This window comes from Dendrobium catenatum, unplaced genomic scaffold (assembly GCF_001605985.2).
Source record: "Dendrobium catenatum unplaced genomic scaffold, ASM160598v2 fragScaff_scaffold_699, whole genome shotgun sequence".
NCBI lineage: Eukaryota > Viridiplantae > Streptophyta > Magnoliopsida > Asparagales > Orchidaceae > Dendrobium > Dendrobium catenatum.
This window is the reverse complement of record NW_021319161.1, coordinates 939,664-962,096: the sequence shown is the minus strand read 5'-3', so window position 1 is coordinate 962,096 and position 22,433 is coordinate 939,664. Positions and strand designations below refer to the sequence as shown.

The 22,433-nt window shown below is 34.4% G+C and overlaps 1 protein-coding gene and 1 non-coding gene across 2 annotated transcripts in view; one reads left to right on the top strand and one right to left on the bottom strand.

Moving 5' to 3' along the window:
* Nucleotides 1-22,433, top strand: part of LOC110094316 (nuclear pore complex protein NUP85) — a 35,159-nt gene that overhangs the window by 9,961 nt on the left and 2,765 nt on the right. Inside the window, exons 9-17 of the mRNA XM_020819522.2 lie at nt 9,528-9,638; nt 9,744-9,781; nt 9,897-10,053; nt 15,733-15,834; nt 15,932-15,988; nt 16,288-16,434; nt 16,566-16,636; nt 16,723-16,810; nt 18,981-19,037. Coding sequence (XP_020675181.1) covers nt 9,528-9,638; nt 9,744-9,781; nt 9,897-10,053; nt 15,733-15,834; nt 15,932-15,988; nt 16,288-16,434; nt 16,566-16,636; nt 16,723-16,810; nt 18,981-19,037 — 828 coding nt within the window. The remainder of the gene's footprint in view (nt 1-9,527; nt 9,639-9,743; nt 9,782-9,896; nt 10,054-15,732; nt 15,835-15,931; nt 15,989-16,287; nt 16,435-16,565; nt 16,637-16,722; nt 16,811-18,980; nt 19,038-22,433) is intronic.
* On the bottom strand, nt 3,641-3,747 carry LOC114579899. The gene has a single exon (XR_003701146.1). It is a non-coding gene; the product is annotated as a small nucleolar RNA R71 (small nucleolar RNA).

The window sequence follows — 22,433 nt, the reverse complement described above, 5'->3', positions numbered from 1 at the left end:
ACAGATTTTTATGAAAAATTCACTCACTTACGCCTTTTATTACTTATATCATATCTTGATAATCATTGCATTCATTTAGGATATATATCAAGGAAATATTATTTACAGATTTTGTTACAACAAAAACAATGACGACGATAACAACAAGCCTTTATCCCACTATCTGAGGTTGGCTACATGAATCATTTTTCTCTAATGTGTCATGTTAAAAGTCAAATTCTCATTTAAATATAATAAAAAATATCATTTCTAATACTTTCTAACTAATACTTTTTAGGTCTATCTCGACTTTTCTTAACATAAGTCAGATCTAATACATCTATGTTAGACCGGTCCATTGGACCAGTCTAGGCGGTCCACGCGGGACCGGCCCAGGCGCAAATGAGGCGGAACTTCTCCGCCTCTTGCGTATGCCGATCAAGCCGCCATGTTCACGGGAGCCCATTTGGAAGGTTTTTTTAGGAAATTGGGAGGGAAAATTGAATGTAGGGATTTCCTTTTGATTTGTATGCATGGAATAGTTTGTTTTCCTAGGGCTAGGGCATCTTTAATTTAGTTGAAATTTGAGATCTCTTTAGGGCATCTTTAATTTAGTTGAAATTTGATATCTCTTAGATTTAAGTTTTCAATTGGGCTCTAGCGGTGTCTAGAGATTTTTGAAAGATCGATCCTCCTCTCAAATTGAGGATCAACTGTATCTTGCTAGTTTCTATTTCTATTTCATCAAATAATACAAATTTTCTACTGTTTTCTTGTTTTTGTGGGGATTCTTGTGGAGGATTTTCATTGTTTTTCTAAAGATTGGTAGGAATTACTTGAGATCTTCAAGTGTTTCCTATCAAATTGGTATCAGAGCTTGTCTTGGGACCATTGGTGGGCTGATTTTGGCAAATTTTAGCTGCTGAATTTTTGCCTGTGAAAGAGAAAGCTGCTGTTTTTTGTGATAAAAAATTAGATTTTTTTAATCTACAAAAATCTGGGGATTGATGGGGGCTAAGAAAGTGGATGCGCTAGAAGAGAGACTTGAAAGTGAGATGAATTAAATAAATGCAACGGTGGAGGACCAAATTTCATCTGTGGAAGACAAGGTTTATGATCTTCATACGATTATGAAGAAGCTCTTGGAAAATCAATCAAACAGTGGCATCAAAGACAGGGGCCGGTGGGAAGAACAATGAATTCTGAATTTCGTAGGAGGGAAAACGTTGTGAAGATCATGGACGAGATGTTAAGAAGGCTCTCGGAGATGCAAATAAAAACTTCAAGAGTGGTTCCAATGGCTAACCCTAACCGAGATTTGATCGGGATTCCCTTGGCCGAATCGAAAGGAAAGGAGATCAGCAAGAGAGTTTGACAAGGGGAGTTTCTTTCAAAAAAGCCATCTCTTTTGGCTTCGATAAGGGGTGGATCAGGGTTTCTGGATGAGGGAACAACAAAGATGAAATCTTTTGGTGGAGGCGATAGGGTGACAACCACTATGAGAGGTATTTTGGGCAAGGGGAGCCAACCATCGAAGGAGGAGGGGGTCAAGAGCCACCTCCAAAGGCTCTAATAAGAGGTGTAATGGGGTTATCGGATGGGGGTACAGCAGGAAGGCTTTTTGTGGTGAAGGTAGTGGGGTGGCCGACTCCTATGGGAGGTCTGTTAGGTAAGGGAAGTGGACGACAGAAGGAGGGGGATGGGCCGAACCATGGGAATCGGGTCATGTGAGGCAAAGGGAAGGAAGGTGGGATTCCCACCCACGATACAGGTGGGAAGTATGGAGGGATCATGACAAACGTTATACTGAAGGAGGAAGAAGCTATTATGGTGGTGGTGATCCTAAGGTGAGGAAGTTGGGGATGCCAGTATTTAAAAAAAGAGGATACTTATGGGGGGCTGTACCGGGTGGAATTGTATCTCATGGTGAATGGGGGTGACGAAGGATGAGAGATTGACAGTAGCGGCCCTATGTTTGGAAGGGAGAGCTATAGCTTGGTTCTAGTAGACGATCGCATGGTCATTAACAGAGCAGCTGAAGAAAGCTATCAACAATGTCCCATCCTTCCACCTTGAGGACAAGGTGGATCTTTGGGAGGGGAGTATTTAATAGACCGGTCTAGTCGGTCCACGCGAGATCGGCCCAGGCGCAAATGAGGCGGAACTTCTCCGCCTCCTACGTATGCCAATCTAGCCGCCAGGTTCTCGGGAGCCCATTTGGAAGGTTTTTTGAGGGAATTGGGAGGGAAAATTGAATGTAGGGACTGTTTAGGGATTTCCTTTTGATTTGTATGCATGAAATAGTTTGTTTTCTTAAGGTTAGAGCATCTTGAATTTGGCTGAAATTTGAGATCTCTTAGATTTAGGTTTTCTTTTGGGCTCTAGCGGCGTCCAAAGATTTGGGAGAGATCGATCCTCCTCTCGAATTGAGGATCAACTGTATCTTGCTAGTTTCCATTTCTATTTCATCAAATAATACAATTTTTTTTTTCTTGGTTTTGTGGGGATTCTTGTGGAGGATTTTGGTTGTTTTTCTAAAGATTGATAGGAATTACTTGAGATCTTCAAGTGTTTCCTATCAATCAACTCTCCTAATAAGGTCATCGGAAGGCCGACTTTTTATGTGACCAAACCATCTAAAGACGACTCTCTCTAATTTTATCTACCACTGGAGCTACCCATCCTTTTCACGTATATACTCATCTCACATTCTGTCTCTAAGTGTAAAGCCACTTATCCACTTGAACAACTTCATATTTGCAACACTTGACTTAATTTTATACTTCTCTTTTCATGACCAACATTCTGTGCCATAAAGCATTGCAGGACTCATTGTTATCTTATAATTTTTTTTTCTTAAGTTTGAGAGGTACTTTTCGATCACACAATAGGCCCGATGCTTTCCTCCACTTTAATCAACCAACTTGAATTCTTCTAACAATATCCCCATCTATTTCACCATTGTTTTGAACAATAGACTCGAGATATCTAAAACACTTGCACTTTTTAATGACTTGATCGCCCAATACCACAATCCCACGACTACATGTATTACTGCTAAAATTACACTCCATGTATTCGGATTTAGATTAGATCTACTCAAACGAAAATCTTTAGACTCTAAAGTTGACATCCATAATTCAAGTTTTTCATCAACTCCCTCTCTAATTCCTATCAACAAGAACAATATAATCAGCAAAAAGCACATACCAATGTGCATCATCTTACAAATGTCTTGTGAGGACATCCATGCCTAAAACAAAAAGATATGAGCTTAAAGTTGATCTTTGATGTAATCCAGCTGAAAAAGGAAAATACCCGGTCAAACCACCTTGTGTTTGAACACAAGTAATAGTTTTTGTATACATTATCTGAATGACTTGAATATAAGCATTATTAACTCCTTCCTTTTCTAGAACTCTAAGTTTAGGGAAACACTTTTAGAAGACCCTAATTTACACATAGCTAGTTTCCTATAAATCTATACAACCTTTAAATATAATGGTGTTAGTGATGATGTTATTAGACTTAGGTTGTTTCCATTTTCACTTAGGGATAAAGCTAAAATATGAATAAAGTCATTAGCCATAGGTTCAATAACAACTTGAAATCAACAAGCCATAAGTTCTTAGATATAGATTTTCCACCATAAAAAACTATCAAACTTAGAAACAACATTACTTCTTTTACCCAGTTAGATGATGAATCTATTTTTGAATCGTGAGAAAGATTTAGGAAACTTCTTAGAAAATGTTCTCATCATGCCCTTCCTAATTAGTCAATAATCCAAATGTTTTATAATAGCAGGTTCCCTCAGATTTATATCATATGTTTTTTTATAATCAATAAATATCATATGTAGATCCTCTTTACTCTCTCTATACTTCTCATCAAACCTCTCAACAAATGTATAGCTTCTATAGTAGACCCTCTCTCTATACTTCTCATCAAACCTCTCAACAAATGTATAGCTTCTATAGTAGACCTACTCGACATGAATCCAAATTGATTTTGAGAAACATTAGTAATATGTCATAACTTATGCTCAATTACTCTTTTCCATAATTTTAATGTATGCAATATTAAGTTAATTTCTCTAGAATTTGCACATTCTTGTGCATCACCTTTATTCTTAAGGGGCTGTTTGGTTGTCTGCAAAGTAAACACAGTGTAAAGTAAATGCAGTGTAAAGCAAATGTAGTGCTTTTCAAATACTTCGAGGCTGTTTGGTTGCTGCAAGTTAAACGCAAGAGAACTGTTTCTCTTGTTTTGTTAGATATATCCAGAGTAAAGTAAAAGCAGTGCATTTGTAATTTTTTTTGTCATTATAACTAGCGTAAGCATAAAATTCCCTGACTTGTCCCGTGTAAAGGTGGGGTCCCCAATTAAAAGAGCTATAATGATAAAGAATGTCTATAGTGAACGAATTAATTCAAATCAGATGAGACAAGTTCGTGTAGAAGAAGAATGGTGAAAGTGATATAGGGGACTGTGGATGCTGACATTAGCATCATAGATAAAGGAAATATAAATAAGGCAACTCAGTTTTGAGACAGACTTCTGTTACTATGAAGAAAGTTATCAACAGACCCAGTTGCTGCTGAAGATTAAGGCTTCGTTTGGGACGGCTTTTTTACTGCTTTCTAAAACGGAGTTTTAGTACAAAATTTTTTATTTTTGTACTAAAACTCCGTTTTAGAAAGCAATAAAAAAGCCGTCCCAAACGAAGCCTAAGAATCAATGTGTCAAACTTGTTTCTTACAAATGAAATTCTGAAAAAAATCAACCTGTTCTTCCTGGAGTAATTATTTTATCTGTTAAAACTTCTTACACTGATTATATATTTCACCCATTCAAGCTTTCTTCTGTCCCAAGAAACTGAAAATTAACATTTCTGCCTACACTCATTCAAGCGCATATATTTCACCATTATATTCATGCCATTCATAATTTAGAAAAAGACATTTAATTTAAAATTAAAGTACTAATTTTTGCCTTTAAGAGGCATATAATCAATGAAAAACAGAAAATCTAAATAGAAAAGTTAGAAGAAAAGTCATGACGATCATCACAATAAAGAAAAAAGTTGTCTTTGTGCAGTCCATCTTACTTAGCCTATTAATTATGTGTTTAGACTACCAATAAAGACGCCTCGGATTCAGACTTTTGCATGTAGAGATTAAATTCGCACATAGTAACACAAAAAAAAAGGAAAACTTTAATCTGTTATTTGAGTTTCCAGCCTGGGCAAGATAAAAAAGCCAACAATCATTAAAATATAAATAAATGATCACTATATAAAAGTAATAGTCAGTCGTACCCAGGTCCAAAAAACCTAGATGAGCTGTTCTGTATGTTTGGCATGCATTACATGAGAGAACACATAATCACTTCTAATTGCAACCAAACAAACTGTTCCATATTAAGGAATGTTACTGCATTGATTTCACATAATAAATTCTCAAATAGTTGGAAGGAAGCCACTGATGAAGATGATGTAAGTGTTAAAAATAACAAATGTCAGCTGCAAATAGCATTGCAAGCCTCTCAGAAAAACCTCAAGTTTTCAAACAACAAAGAAATTATTATGACAGTTGTTATGGCTACCACTTCTCTCAAATCAGCTAGGCCAGCTTCTTAGAAGGTGAACCATTAACCAGAGTTTCTCCGCCATTTAAACCTTTCCTAGAAAAAACACAAGCCTCACCCTGTTCTTTTCTTGTTGTTGTTCTCCTTCTCTGCTCTAAGTGGAAGTTCGCTGGATTCTCTGCGTGCGTTGACGTTTGTGCTTGGCATCCTTGCAATGGGCGTAGCCACCGTCTCCAGCACGCTGTCGAGGACATCGCCCCTTGGCATCGGCTCCGGCTACTCCGCCGGCTAGTCGCATCCGCTCCGGCGGCGTCTGGTCTCCATCGTTGCCTTCAAATCATCGGATCTGAACTTGTTAAAGCCCTTAACCAAATCTAGAAAGCAACCGAAGCGAATCCGAGGAATAGAGGCAAGCAGAGCGTGGAGGGCGAAGAAGGGATCGTGAGAAACAGGAAGAGGAGGATGAGAAGATTGAGTTTGGATGCAAGGATTGCCTTGCGGCGTCAGCGAAGAATTTCTAACCCGCTTATTTTGAGCGGCTTTGGAAGTCGCGGGACGCCTCCTGTAATACGCGCCTAATGCTTTGGAGGATTTTCTTTTGTTCCGCTCAAAATTAACCAAACAGCTGAATTTAGTAAATACATGTATTTATTTTACTTTACCCTCCTAATTCAGGCAACCAAGCAGACCCTAAAAGTAGGAACCAATACACTCCTCCACTCATCTAACATTGTTTTAATCTTCAAAATAATATTAAAAAGTTTTGTAAGCAAAGAATTCTTTGATCTCCTAATCATTTCCATACATCCATTGGAATATCATCAAGTCCTACTGCTTTTCGCACTTAATTTTCTTTAAAGTTTTGGTTTTACTAATACAACGATAAAAATAAAAATCTCTATTTTTAAGTTTAAAGATATGTATTATGAAGTTTTGACTAGTACTAGAAGTATTTATTGAATGAATAAAGAGTTTGTAAATATGTATTATGATGTTTTGACTATTACTGGAAGTATTTATTGAATGAATAATGAGTTTGTAAATATAATATGATTACTTCAAGGCATACCTGTTAACGGCAAATGGCGCACCATGGCGCAAAGATCCATTTAGAGCCATGGCGCATAGCGCACGGCGTGGCGCGCGCTATTTTGAACATGACGCAAGGTATATAAAAATTATAAAATAATAAGTATAAATATGAAATATTATTAAAAATGAAAGACAGACTATCATAATAATAAATGTTGTTAAAGGAAAGAAATATAATATTGTCCAAGAAACATAATATGGGGTCTGCCGGGGGTCCAAGGGGGCGCTACCCCCTGGCGGGGTTCGACCATACCGAGTGGAAATTAGGGAGAGAAATTTATTTGTAAGAGAAATTTTGAAGTTCGTTTGTATGGAAATTAGGGAGCGGTACCGAGCGTGTACCTAGTTGTACCGAGCTATACCGAGTGGTACAAAGCATGTAACTAGCGGTACCGAGCATGTACCGAGCGGTACCGAGCATTTACATAGCGGTACCGAGTGGTATCATGCATGTACTTAGCTATTTTAAACACATGCGCCTCGCCATGAACATGGCGCCGTAGGTGCGCCGCGCCGCGCCGTGCGCCATGGCGCGCGCTATTTTGCGCCATTGACAGCTATGCTTCAAGAATCAACGTTATGCCAATTTATTTTTGTATTGATTGTGGATGTGTTTATAAATGATATTTATAGTAAGGTGTCTTAGTGTATGACTTTTTGTAAGTAAGATAGTTATAATCAATAAGACATCCACCGAAATAAGCATAATGTTTAAACAATGGAGAAAATGTTTACAGTATACATGGCTTCCAAATAGTAGATTTAAGATTGATTGTCACTTTGTGATATCAGTTATTATCGATCAATATTATTAGAAGATAAAGTGTTACTTAGATGTGATTGTTGAAGATTTTATGATTTATTTTGCAAAGAATGTGGATATCACTTACAGAGTTATGGTTGGATGATTAAAATGGAGAATTACCTTAAGAGCATTATGAGATAAGAATATATCATAGATATTTGAAGTTAAATTTTATAAAACTACTATTGGGATGGTGATTTATATGAATTCGAGTGTTGGATAATTAAGAAAAATCATTAGTATATAGGTTCATCGTAATAGAAATAAGAATGCTAAGATGGGTGTGTGATAAAAATAGGAATAATGAATTAAAAAATGGTTATATTAGTAGAATCATTTGAGTAGAATCATTTGAGTAATAACTATTGAAGATAAGATAGTTGAAAATATTCTTCAGTTTTTGGTTATGCACAACGGAACATAGAAAATGCACCATTGGACAAGTATATAAAATTAGTGATAAAAGATTATAAAAAGGGGTAGATCTAAAAGATAATATGAATAGAAGTTGTTCAACATAATTTATGAACATGAACGATGATAAATGAAGATTCATAAACTTGGTCCCAAATAGTTGGGAAACAACTAATGATGATGATTTGCATGCATATATGGTCAAATCATCTTCAAATATCCTAAAGTTTACTTCATATTAGTTCTTTAGTTATGAATTAAGTGGTGAGTCTTTATTATCTAATTGGATGTTGCATTAGTTACAATAACCATAATAAACAAATGCATGGAAAACTCTCTCTCTCATGTGTGTGTGCATGCGTATATCCATGCGTACACATGCATATGTAAGATGATGGTGTTAGATTGATTTTTCACTTGCAATATTCAAATGGTAAATAGCGGATGTTCATGCTCATCTTATACAACATTTGGTGCATATAGGAATGAACATAGCTCCACATAGGACATGAAAATACCACTATTGATGATTTAGTTAGCGAAAATATTCATTTTTTGTTTTATGAGAAATCAGATTAATTGAAGTGAATCCAGAGGTTTTGATACTTCAAAAACTAGTTAAAATGTCATTATCAATTAATGCTTTCATAAAAATGTCTAACTTGTTTGTATGTGGTAGATCAAGGTGCGTTTAATCTGTTTTGTTTAATGCAGAACAGAACATAAAATGGCACTAGAGAAAGGAGAAAGGTGGGAGGAGGGAGATCCTTGTTAACTATTCGGGTAAAAAGAATACATGTGGTCATTTGGCATTTTGGTTCTTTGTATTTCAACCCACCATTATGTTTTTGAATTTTTTATACATCTTTTGACCTAAAAGACTATTAGGAATATTTATCTACTATTTCATGTTACCCAGACCACTGAGTGTTGTGGGAGGTTGGATTATAAACAAGGGGTAGGATGTGGGAGTGTTTGTTGGAAAACCCCTACCTCTCAACCCGAGCAGCATGGGGGGAATCTTTTATTATTATTTTTTTAAGGGACTAGAATGTTTAAGTAGCCAACAAACAATACCTCGCTGGTAGGAATGCTTATAAAGTACTAGAAAAAGGCTCCTAATGCTATAAAAATTAATAAATTACTTAAAGCATCTAATAAGTGTTGGGTATGCTTTTTGATATTGTTTAAGTGCCTGAAATGATCATGTTTGAGTGGGCATGCTTCCTTCTTTTGTTAATCATGCAGTAGGTAAGGGTGGGCATCAACACTCCTACCAGTGAGGGTTGTTCAAGGTTTGATTAGAAATATGTAACTGAGGATATAGAAGGTGGTATCGTTTGTTGGCAAATCCCTACCTCCCAACCCATCCCGCATGGGGAACTTTCTTTTTAGGACTTGAAGTAGCAAAAAAATAAAGACTCCTATACACCATAAAAAATAGTAAATTATGTGAAGCACCTAAAAATTTGTGGTATGCTTTTGATATTGTTTAAGGTTCTGAAATAAACATCTTTGAGTTGATATGCTTCAATCTTTTGTGATGTTCTCTTTTTTGCTTATGAACAACGTAAAATCTATTCGTGCCATCTTTCTCTTCACTTTTTGCTGTTGTAGTTCTTTTCATCATATTGCTCTTGTTTCTCAGGGTTTTGAGGAGATGCATGGATTGGCTCTGAAATTTATGCGGTTAAAATCAAGCAGTGTTTCCAATGGTTTGATGAGGCTTTTGATTGGCATTCTTGGAGAAAATACGGAGGTAGTATTAGAATTTTTTACGTTCTGCTTTTAGGATTATTTGTTAGTTTGCTTCTTAGGTGGTTCTATGTATATTTAAGTGCATATAAAGTGCTCTATCGTTCAGGTTGTTATGGCAGAATGCTCTAAGTCATTTGGACCATGGTAAGCTAGGAAATGTATGTGTACATTATTATTTTTAAAAGTTAGAAATATGGCATATGTTTTCTTGTTATTTTCTGCATTATCTCACAAATAAATACTATTTATTCCCCTTTAGGATGGTTACCCATTCTGCAGAGTTACTGACAGCTGATAACAATCAAAATGAGATTCTTCTGCATGAGGAGAGGTACAACTTGGGTGGTATCAGCATAGTGGAACTGCACCGCCTTGTCTATTGTCAAGTTTTGGCTTCTCATCCATTGACTTGGCAAGTATGTTAAAATAATCTGCTGATGCATTTAGTAAAATGCTTCAGAATCTTTTTTTAAGTTATATAAGCAAATTGTTCGGCATGTTGGTATTCAGTTGCATTTATATAATAACCAAGTTTGTTGTAACTTTGAAATTAAAAAAAAAAAACAAATTTGTTGTAACTTTTATTTGTTTATCTGCAGATGAGCAGTTATTAACATAATTTTGGAAATTGACATATATTGCTTTGTTTAAACAATGCTTTCAAAGTGCTAAATGCAATGTTATGCAAAAAAAAAAAAATTTTCTTTGATGTACAGAACTTTCTCTCTCTCTCTCTCTCTCTCTCTCTCTAATGAGAATATTATTACATTTAATTAATCAAATTTAACCTACATTAGGTGGTGATTTTTAACAAATATAATGGTGTATTCAATAACAATTATAAAGTAGAAAATATGAATTATTTAATAAATGACTTAAAACTTGATGTAAAAGTAAAAATAAATATGACGGGTTATGATGTGTAAGAATTGCCAAAAGAGTAGAGCTGTGTAGCAGTTTGATGTAAAATGTTAGAACTTCAAGTTTGCTTGGCAAAATTAAAAGTGAAAGTTTAGATTAAAAAATGCATATTTAGTTCAACACAAAATGCTAAGTGAAATGTATGAAACTTCAAGTCTCATAAAGCAACCCAAGGGAAATAATTATCCATCATATCTTTTATTTACATATTTTCTTTTTCCTTCATGTAGAATTTTTTCATCTTCAAACATTTATCTTCTAGTTAGTTAATCTAGTATTCTTTCTAAACAGCAAATGTGCGGGTTCAGTTAAATTGGCTCTTGTTGTTAATGAATTTCACCTTGTTTTTGACTTAGTAAATCTTACATAATACTTTTGTTCAACTTCTAGCGATGTTTATACAATTATTCTTCAAGATAGGTTTTCATTACTTAAAAGTTGTCAAAACCCTCAATTTCTCCATTTATTCAGTCATAACTTTCTATAAACATTAAGTCATTTAGATGCTCTTAACCCAAGTGATTTCTCTTCTTCGGATGAATCTGTACAAGAGAAATTGAAATGAAATTTACAAAACCTGTGTATTATTCAGCATATTTAAAATTAACAAATTATTAACATGCTTGAAGGTACTCATGTCCTCTCACAGCCGGCAGTATTGCAAGCCAAGTCTAAATTATTAATTCTCAATCTTATATGGCTAGTGTTGATGCACCATATACTTCTGTATTAAATTATAATATTACATTTAAGGAAAAATAAAACTTGTACCAATAAAAAAGGCTGAAGATTTTAAAATTTTTAATTAATGATTCTACCTGGAGATTTCTTATCTTTATTGCAAATCGGCAATAGACATGATTGTAAATAGAGAACTCTTGATTTATAACCATTTTCTCATGTGGGTGTCCCACGTGCCAAACATTGCATGTAAAACCCTCCATCAATTTTCCATCTTATATTTTAGATTTATTCCTCAAAAATAACATTGGGGTTAATATGGTAGTTGGATTGATGCAATGGTCGGCGGAGTTGACATCTCCATCTTTCATCAATTATATGACAGACTTGCTCATATTTTTTCATCTCATATGTTATGGTTCTCTTCTCCTTTTATTCTATTGATTAAACTGTCAATGCAACTGGGCATCTATGCTAAACTCAGAAGAGCTGCACATTATTCGATAGAAGATGCATCATGAAGAAAATCACAGGACTTCCTTTCTTATCCTTGTGAGAAGCTTGTGATGTGCGACTCCTTCACATCACACTTCTCCTCCTTTCAAGCACGCTTCATTTCAAACTTTTAATTACCCTAAGCTAAAATGACTTAACCGTTCTATAAAAAATCTTTTTTGATAAGTTGCATTTCGTTTGAATCCACCTTCTAATTAGGCCACAAAATACCTCATTCTAGATTTTATATATACACAATTAATAATTCAATAGGCCTTTGGCCTTCTTTGCCAGCTAAATTGCATTCACTATCTTGCTTGAGATTCAAATATGAATGCTCTCTTCAGTTTTCTGAGTCAATCCTTTAGTGAAGTTGCCTTAAGTTTAATGCTAGAACTCCAGATTTTCTTATGAATTGGCATCCCTTTTCATTGAGGAAAAAATTTCTAGAACTTGTATAAATGTAAAATGTATTTCTTATTATTTTGCTCTCATGTTTTTTCAGGGGCAAGGGATAGTTTTGTCCATCTTCAAGCTTCTTTAAAAAATGTAAATACTAATGCAAATGCCATTAGTATGCTAAAGTATGTAAACAAATATTATTAAAAGGAAACATGACTTTCATATTTGGCATTACCTGCGTGGAAACTCATTGATCAAATTGAAGGATACTAACATTTATTTTAAAAGCTGATAAACATAATTAATTTGTTTTTACTTTTAGTATTATTGAGTTACTTGGCCAAATAACGGATTATTGAAGTTAGCATCTAAGTAAAATTATAATATTAAGATAATGAAAGATAACAACATATAATGATGACATGTGAACAACACAAAATATTTAGTAGATTGCTTATCTGGAAAAATTTTACTATGTTCGTTGAAGTATTTTCAAAATACAAAGCGCAATGCAATGCTCAAGACTTCTTTTTGGCTTAAGTTCACAAAGTATAAAATGATATGATGCTTCTACTAACTAAAATTTTCGTGAGTTGTGTGTCATATGTACATGTCCTAGTTATCTAATTAACTAAATTTAAATCATATCAGGTGATAATTCTGCAATAAATATAATGATACGCTCAATAATAATTTGTAGCTATTTGAAAGCTAAAAAAATAATTAAAATATAAATGACATAAATAATGAGGTGATGTAAGAATATATCTTAAAATTAAGAATATACTTGTGAGTTTAAATGACTAGCTAGATATCAAGAGATAGGTAATAATGTGAAGCAAGAGAGTGTTTATGAAGATAAGACATTTAGAGCATTCTTGATAAGAAGCAACTGAGTGAGAAGCTACTAGCGCCAACAATTGTATCTAGTTATTTTGGTAAATATTTAACCAAATCATGAAGTATGAACTGGGATTTTGTTATGAGTAGGAGCCAAGCTCACATCACTAAGGAGTGATGTGGTGAGGAAGTGCAAGATGCTTGATTTGTTAGGAGCTTACACTGCACGATAAAGTAATGCATAGGGTCAATGCATCACTTCATTTCACACCTTAACTGCATTTTGCAGTGTGCTATTGACAACATTGGTCTGTTGTGAGTTTAATTGGTTTGAGCCTTACTCGAACAGCAAGTATTTATACTATCAGTGGTGGGATTATTTACCATGCTGGATATCAAGGATTAAGTTTGGCTTCTTTTCTAATAACCTTGCTTATGTGTTAATGGAGAGCTGGATTTTCCTGTAAATAAAAAAATAATTGAATCTTAATTTTATTATGACTTTTTTCATCCTAAATGGTTTGAGCCTTACTCGAGACCAACCATTTAAAAAGCTTTTGAGGCGATAGCCTTGAGGCGTGCCTCGAGTCGAGGCGTTAACTGGGTGAACTAAGGCGTAAGCCTCGGTTGTTCGGACAAAACGCACGCTTTTTTCATTTGAGGCGTACGCCTCAGGGCGCGAGGCGTCGAGGCGAAAGAGGCACTGCCTCGAATCATTTTGTTCGCCAGTCATGCGTAAATAGAGCTTAGGGCTTCTTTTGTAAGCATTTCCGCCGCTCCCTCTCCTTCATTCCCTGTTTTCTCTCTTTTGCTTGTTTTCCTCCTCTGACTTGGACAACAAAGTTTGATCGAACGTGTGATTCCTGCTCGTTCTCTCGTTTGCTCGTTTGCTCGTTTGCTCATTCTCTTCCTCCCGTTCGGTCGTGTGACCCCTGCTCCCGCCGACTTTCCCTAACGACGACTTCGACTTCGAATTTGACGAGATCCACGACTTCGACGATTTCAAGTTCGACAACATTTGTTTCCTGTTTTCTTTTTCCTATGTCGTGTTCAACAAACTTCGAGTTGACGACTTCGACAACTTTCATTCCCTGTCTTCTTTTTCCTGCGTCGTGTTTCTTCCTGCATCGTGTTCAACAAACTTCGACGAGATCCACGACTTCGACGACATCCAGGACTTCGACGACTTCAGGTTCGACGACTTCGCTCTCGGTCGTTCGTTCCCTGTTTTCTTCCTGCGTAAAGAAGGTGTAAAAGTTCCTGATGATGTTCCTGAATTAAAAGCTTTTGCAGTTAAAGTTCTTAGCCTAACGTGTTCGGCTTCTGCATGCGAGCGTAATTGGAGCATTTTCAATCAAATTCATACAAAGAGGAGAAATCGATTGGCGGCAGATCGAATGAACAAACTAGTTTATGTTATGTTTAACAAAAAATTAAAAGATAGATATCTCAAATTGCAGAATCAAGGAAATATTGAGAATGAAATTGATCATTTACTTGTTGATGAGTTACAATCTGATGATGAATGGGTTACTCCTAAGAATGCTGATGTTTCTGAAGTTGAAGTAGAATGAGAAACTCATGTCAATGAAGAAGATAATGAAGCAACTGCCCAAGTATATAAAAGAAGAAACTTACTAAGATTGAAGCTTCAAAAAAATTCAAAGGTATTCTTAAATATAATGAATTATTTTGTATGTTACTATTGTTTCATTTTAGAGTTAATGAAATATTAATTGATATATGAGATAAAGGAAAAAATATTATAGATGAAGAAGAGTTTGAGGATGACTTTGACATTAATTATGAAGATTCTGAAGACAATCAAAGTGATGATGAGACTGCTTTGGGTCTTGATCCCAAGAGGATGTTTTATTTTTAAGTGAGTTTATTTTAAATCTTGTATTCCAGTAATATTATCTTGAAACAAATCTTCAAATTCATAGTTGACATAATATTTTGTTATTTTTGTCATTATTTATAATTTTAAATTAATTTATTTTATTCATTTTGAGGCTTACGCCTCGATCCGCCTCGAGGCTTATGCCTCGCCTCGCTTAGAAAAAACGCCTCGATTCCCGATTTTGCCTTTTAAAACCTTGCTCGAGACGGCAATTATTTATACTATCAGTGGTGGGATTATTTACCATTCTGGATGTCAAGGATTTTGTTTGGCTTCTTTTCTAATAACCTTGCTTATGTGTTAATGGAGAGCTGGATTTTCCTGTAAATAAAAAAAATAATTGAATCTTAATTGTATTATGACTTTTTTCATCCTAAATGTTTCTGTTATTTCCATTGGCTGATTGCTTCGCATTTATTACTAGTGCATTTGAGATTTATGTGTGAATTTAATGGCCTGTTTATTTCTCTTTAAAAGGATAGCTGAGTGCGGAACTCCTGACAAACAAAACACTTGTTCAGTGTGCAATTTGCATGAAATGGTATGATGTGGATTTTTATGGGTTAGAATGTAATAGATAGAGCATGCCAACACCTTGTGGTATATGGAGTTAACTCGTAAAACATTGCATAAGTGTATGGGTTGTTTCTTCCATACATCAATGATGAATATGATGAAATACTCATTGTAATTACACTTTTAATATTCCTAGTTTTTTCACTATGTAATGTAAACCTATGTTCCAATTTTGTTCTTGCCCAAATATTTTCCTATGGACTCAGAAACAGACAAAAAATAATCTATGATTAATGTTTTATTTGTCATTTCGGATGCATTGTCTCATCTCTTTCAGGTTGCACCTACGTACTTGGTTTCTTGTCCTAAGCAAGGATTAGGCTTGTTAGAGATTTTACTGTCCAAACAACCCGTACAAAATTATCCAATGATTCTCAAGGTGATTGAATAGATCATAAAAGGTTTACCCTTTTCTCTGTGCTTGTAAATGTAATTGATACGTTTTATTTCTTAATGTGGCTTGTGTCCTCTTACAGAATCTGGAGATCTGCCAATTAAATGAGCTTTATGGGATTTCTTCATGTGTTAAGAAGGTAATTGTGGCTAATGATTTGCAGGTTCATATGGTATTTTTTTCTCTTAGCCGTCCAGAGAAATGGTGTGGGTTCAAATCCCTTCAAGAGTAATCATAACCATTTTCCTTATTCTCTCTCTCTCTCAATCAATCAATCTATCTATCTATCTTTTGATCTTTATCTTTCTCTATTTTTATCTCCCATCTTTGCCCCTCAATATGGATATCTTAGAAATTTGCAGCGGAAATTTGTTTGCCAGAGGAAAGTATAATTTATCAATAGATGTTGATCTTATTCTCTATTACATAATGGGACAGATTGCTGGCATGCACCAATGGAAACATGGGAGAAAAGGTTCTGGAGTCTATTGGCTCCAGGAAGCTCGTGATGAAGCTAGGCTTAACCGAATTGCTCAACAGCTATTTGAATGCATTGGGAGATCAATCTCCGATGAAACATTTAAGGTGCTTACTAGTTGGTGGGATTGCATATTTTCTTACTTCTCAAGTATATAAAGAAAAATATGGTTGCTAATACCTTATTGATTGATTTCTTTGAACTTTTTTTTTCTGATTTCTATAATCATCATTTTCAGCAATGGGAGGGACTAATTGAACTGCTTGGTTCTGATGTTGGGACTGCTGGGGGGGTTGGATTTCTTCACAGGTATTATTTGTGTTTTAAAATTTAATTACTTCACCAATTTGAGGATTTTTATTTTATTTTTTCATCATCCTCTGAGTTTGTTTCAGATATCGAGATTTTAAGAGATCTCTGAGACAGGTGAAAAATGGAAGGCCCACCCGTGCAGCTCGACAGACCGTTGAATCACTCATACAGGTAGGAATATATGGTCTTGATATTTTATTTTCATTATTGGTTACACCTGGACAATTACGCATTTTGTTAGTTTCTTTTTTTGATAAGTGCATCAGTTTATGGGTTTATGACATTACTGGTTAAATATACTAGTTTTGTTTCTTTTTTTTCTAGACTTCCTCAAAAGTGTATCAGCACTCATTTGTTTCTAATATTTATTTATATGGGAAGACATTTTTTTCCCGTTGGTGTGTTCTACCCATAAGTTTGACGAAGTTTGGGCTGACCCTCTGATTAAGGTTATGTAATACATTAGTTCTATTTTGTTAGCTCGTTTAGTTCAGTTCCTTCTAGTTCTATTCTTTTGAATTAGAATAACTAGGCAACCAGTTATGTGGATTGACAAAGATGATTTGAATGAGAAATCTGGTTCATTGCGCATAGAGCTTACAAGGGATTATTTGAATTGATTGAGGATGTATGTTTCCTGAATATGTAAATCCTAGATCTAGTTGAGTTCGCTAGTTGGATCCCATGATCATCTAGTCGATCCCACCTGCTCATTCAACCGTCTTCTTTTTTATTCCATTTCCCCCCAATGGTTCCCATCCACAATAATGTGAAACCCAGCTCAGTGTGGCATGTGGCAAACTGGCAATGTAGAGCCCATCTAGAGATGGATTCCACATGCAACCTAGCATAACCAGATACTGAAAGTTTTCTATACCTAACAAAACTTTCCATGAATCAATATTTTAAATTTGCTATGCATCTTAGCACTGAGAAAAGTATGGAACTATTTAATGGGTTAGAAACCATTATAGTTCTTAAATGTGAGGGCTGTTGGACCTCAACAAAATTTGATGTACCGACTTCTATTTTTACCTTTATTATTGTAAATTTTAAGTGCCATCAACCGGTTATGAAGGAAGACCATGTAGCCCTTTGTTTTAGTTCAACAGCACATAAGTTGTTTTTCACTGGCTGAGTTTGTTTGTGGCTAGTTTTAATAACATTCAAAATAGGATAAATGTTGTTTATTAACTAATTTAGAGGCATACATCCAGTGTAAATGCATTAGTTAATATTTTGACCCATAAATAACTTAAATTGAACCCAAAGATTACAATTCATGTGCTGCAAGAAGTAGTTTATTGCTTTTTCTATTGCAAAAGGCTTTTAGTTCCAAATAAGCTGATTGCTTCATATGTTTCGACCCTGGAAAATGATAAAAAAATCTTGTTTAGTTAATCATCTATATGGAAAACAATCCACCCCAATTAACGGATTAAATTAGTCAACTGAAGGAGCTTCAAGCTCCAGGCTAATTGATCAAAAGCTTTGTTTATTTTGTGCTCAATCATTAATCACGTGAATGTAAAATAACACGAGTTTATGCTTGTATACACAATGCTAATGGCAACAACCAAAAGCCCTTGTACCCTTTATTGAAGGTTAAGGATTTGAATCTTCCCAAATCAAATTTAGTGAGCTTATAAATGAATATTATTAAGGAAGGAAATACACATGATGAAACTTATTGATAGGTTAAAACTCTGGTCAATGAATTTAATCGAACTTAATTCTTCAACGGATAGGAAAGTTCAAATATAGAGTATAGCGGTTGGTGGATTGTATGCCTAGAAAGGAAAATTTTGGAACAAAGATGGCCCAAGTAAAGAGAAGATAATGCTAAAGCAAGCTCTGATGAAAAAACTTTTTTGCGCCTGTGACAAAATTGTATAACGTAATTATAAATGTTCTTGTTGTTTTGCCGGATATTAACTGTGATCTGGCATATGAAGATGACCATTAACAAATATCATCATGAACTATAATTGACTAATGCTCAATCTTAATTTTTTACTGTTTATTAGTTGAACCAAGCTTCTGTCAAGTGTTAAAGCTTGTTAATCTTGCCATGAAAACATCAAGATAGACAAGCGATTATTATGACCACTTCTTAAACTCTTGCCCTAATACCATAGCAATTGTTTTGATCAATTTTTCTTGCACTCTTTCCCTAATAACATCTAGTTTCATCTGACAAAAAACATTTACTTAGCATGGGATTTGGACAATTGGCTTGATTTTATCAGTGCGCTTCTGCATGAATATTATGAGCATTTTCTTTTGAAATTATGCTCTTGAAAAGCAACTGGGATTCATTCTTTTTGTGTGATTGGTGCAGCTTATGAAGAGTCCTTATACACCTCAGCGATTCTGGCTTCCTCTTCTTCATGATGTGGTTAGTATTGCACAAGTATAAATGATGTTATTCCCCTTTCATGCTATCTGTTGGCCAGTGAAGTTGGACGGCATGTGGAATGAGCTTAGAATATTGATTGTTACAATATGATTTCTATAAAATAGAATGCTTTGATTCTGTTAAAATTACAAGCTTCATATTAAAGTTTAAAATCCAAGTTCACTGTCATTGTTTAGGAACTCAAACTATTGAAAATGATGCTTTCCTTATTCAAAAGTTGGACACTATTCAATTCTATTTTACTAGTAGAACTCAACTATTTGATCTGGTGAAATCTTTAAATAATAAAATTGAAACTAACATTTAAGTATTATTTTGATGCGATTTAGATGTCTGTCAAATTTGTCATCATTTACATGTTGGCCTATATGATGGCTCATATAATTGACAATATAAATAAATATCATAATCATCATTCAACATCCTAGATATAAGTTACATTATTTAAGATAACATCTAACCGAATATACTGCATTTGGTAGATAGCATTTTTATCCAAAGAATACTATGATCTAGATAACATGGAAATGTCGATAACATCCAACCAGATATCCTTCTAGTACATACTCAACATAAGTAAACTACCAAAAAGTAATGGCCATGCATTATGTAATTCTAGTCATGCACGCCTTCTTAGATTCTTTTTTTCTATGGGTGCTTTATTGGTTTTTTATTTTTCTTGTTGCTAAGCATTAATCACTCAATAATTTGGTGCTTTTAGTGAAATTTGTTTTTTTTCTTTTGTTTTGTAGAACTTCTAATTCATGCACCAAACAATTGGAAAAGTTTTTTTTTTTTTTTTTTTTTTTGTGCCATCAAAGTGGAAATATGCTTTAAATATATGTTTGGGGCTCAATTTGATTTTGTTCTAAGATTCTTATATAGAGTTCCTATTTTAGTTTTTTTTTATTTGGACTCTAGTGTAAGTGTAGTTGATATTTTGTTTCAATTTGGCTGAAATTTTATAGCCCGTGTTACTATTGCGCTATATGAAAAATGTGAGAATAATTCCATTTAGAAAAATATTAGAATAATCCCAATTAGTGGCAGATTTTTTTTCTCTTTACCTGGCTATTAAAGTATCCTTGTTTTGAATTATTTTTATTATGAATTTCCTAGAATTTAAGTTTCCTTTTCCCACTTGTAAATCCAGATTTGATTTGTTTGAATAAAATCAATTCTTTATTATTGATGATTATTTATCAATATATTTTATTAGTAATTTTCTATATTTTAAATTTTAGGATGATTTTTATCTTTTGAGTTTATTTTGTCTTGTTCTTAATGTTTTTAAGTGTAGAGCCAACTTAACATCTTAATGATAGTTAAGATTAGATAAAATTTTTGACTTAAGTGGATCAATGGGTTTACTAAATGAAGTCTACCCTTTAGCTTGTGTCTAGCCTTATGGGTTTGGAGCCTACTTTGACAAGCATTCAAACTTGTTCAAATCATTATCAAAGAGAACCCTCAGAAGGTTTGACAAAATTTACATGATTTGTCCACTAGTCTTATAAGAACCTCCTAACTGAACTACATCTTGCACAAGATGGATTTAAAGAGATTTTACTCTCAAGTCAATGGCTTAAAAGTTTTCTACAAGAAGATTCCAGTCTATAAGAGTTCTCATGAGCTCATTCGTGAAGGTAGATAAAGATGATAGATTATTTGTTGTATCTCACAAGTAGTCATCTCAACATCATGTTTGTTGTTTGTGTGCTAGATTTTAGGAGAATCCCAGGTAATCTCATCTAGTTATAATCAAGCGAATCATTAGATATGTTTTAAGCTCACACAGTTTAGCCTTACTGTATTCTAAAATGAACTCTCTCATGATCTTGTAGTTCTTGTTGATACAAACTTTTCCAGTTATGAAGTTGATCAGAAAGCTCTTTAAAAATTTGCCAATTCTTTTCACTTGTGTCTTGGTGAAGCAGGAAGCAATTTTTTTTTCTTTTCAATCCATGATATGTCGATGTATGTAGTTGTGTGGCATGCAATTTGGCCAAGGCTTAACTAGAGACTAAAGTCGGTCCACATCATAATTAAGTATTAATGCTTCAACACTTTCAAACCAACCAAGCACATTGAGATTAGACTTCACTTTATACAGGAGCATACCTATGTGAATGGTGGAAACTTTGCTTCCTGGGGTAATCCAAGAAGGAAGTCAGAGTTCAACGGTTCAGATAGACAAAGATGAGTCCAAAGGACAAAAAGAAGAGGGGAAAGATGAAAAGACAAGATAATGAAGAGAAGTAGAGGGGGAAGATGAAAAGACACAATACAAGAAAAAACTTAACTTATGTTGACCCCCCCTTTGCATACATCAGAGTTCAACGGTTTAGATAGACAAAGATGAGAATGTATTATTTGTAGTAGAGACAATGACAAGAAATGATTACAGAGATAATTGACAAAGATTTATATTGTTCAATCTATACTTATACTTCAGCCAAGGCAATTGATCTACTATAATGAGAATATAGTAAAACAGTAATTCAAGGTGTCCATGTAATTTTCTTGAGAATGTTGAGAGGAAGAGAAAGGAGAGGAAATGAAATTACCATAGCTATGAGTTACACTGGAGAGGAAATTACATTATACACGATAGTTACATCAAACAAGAAGTAAATAGAGCATTTTGGCCGTGCTTAGACCTTTAGAGACATTGACAGAAAGATCTTTATGGATTTTATGAAATGTACTAAATATAGTCACCAATCTTTGTCATCGGGCTTCAATGCAATTGATGAGAAGTGAGAATCATCAAAGGGTTGTAGTTAGAGTTGTAGCAGAGGAGATAAGTAGAAATTGAGAATTGAATGACAACGTCAATTACTCAGGTTTTGAAACCCATAACGAATCCTTGTGTTGGGTTAAAAAAATAAAAATAAATAAATTATATATATATATATATATAGTTGTGCGTAACTCTTCATTTTATAGGCTTGCATCAATTCTAATGATGTGTGTGACAATTCAATACGATAGCATGGAGAGTAACTGTGTAGGTGCTTCGGGACAAAGCCAAGAATAGAACATTAAATATGGCTGCCGAATTCTAACATCTCGAAGTACTTTGCTGGTGGTAAATGGGTTGAATGGGTTCGCACTTTTGAAAGTTGATGGCATGTCAAAAGAGGTTTCTTATTGGATGTGCAATGTGCACTTTAAACATCTTTTGAATTTATCAATTCTAATCACACATAACGTATGCAAACTAAAGCCAAGTGAGTTCAACAATAAAATTAGGTATGCGCGAGTTAAATGTATATAATGAAATTAAACATCGCACAAGACTAGTTAGGTGTATGCTTATAAGATTGTGTGCATCTATGATATTACTTTCAAGCTTAAACTGGATAAATTTTC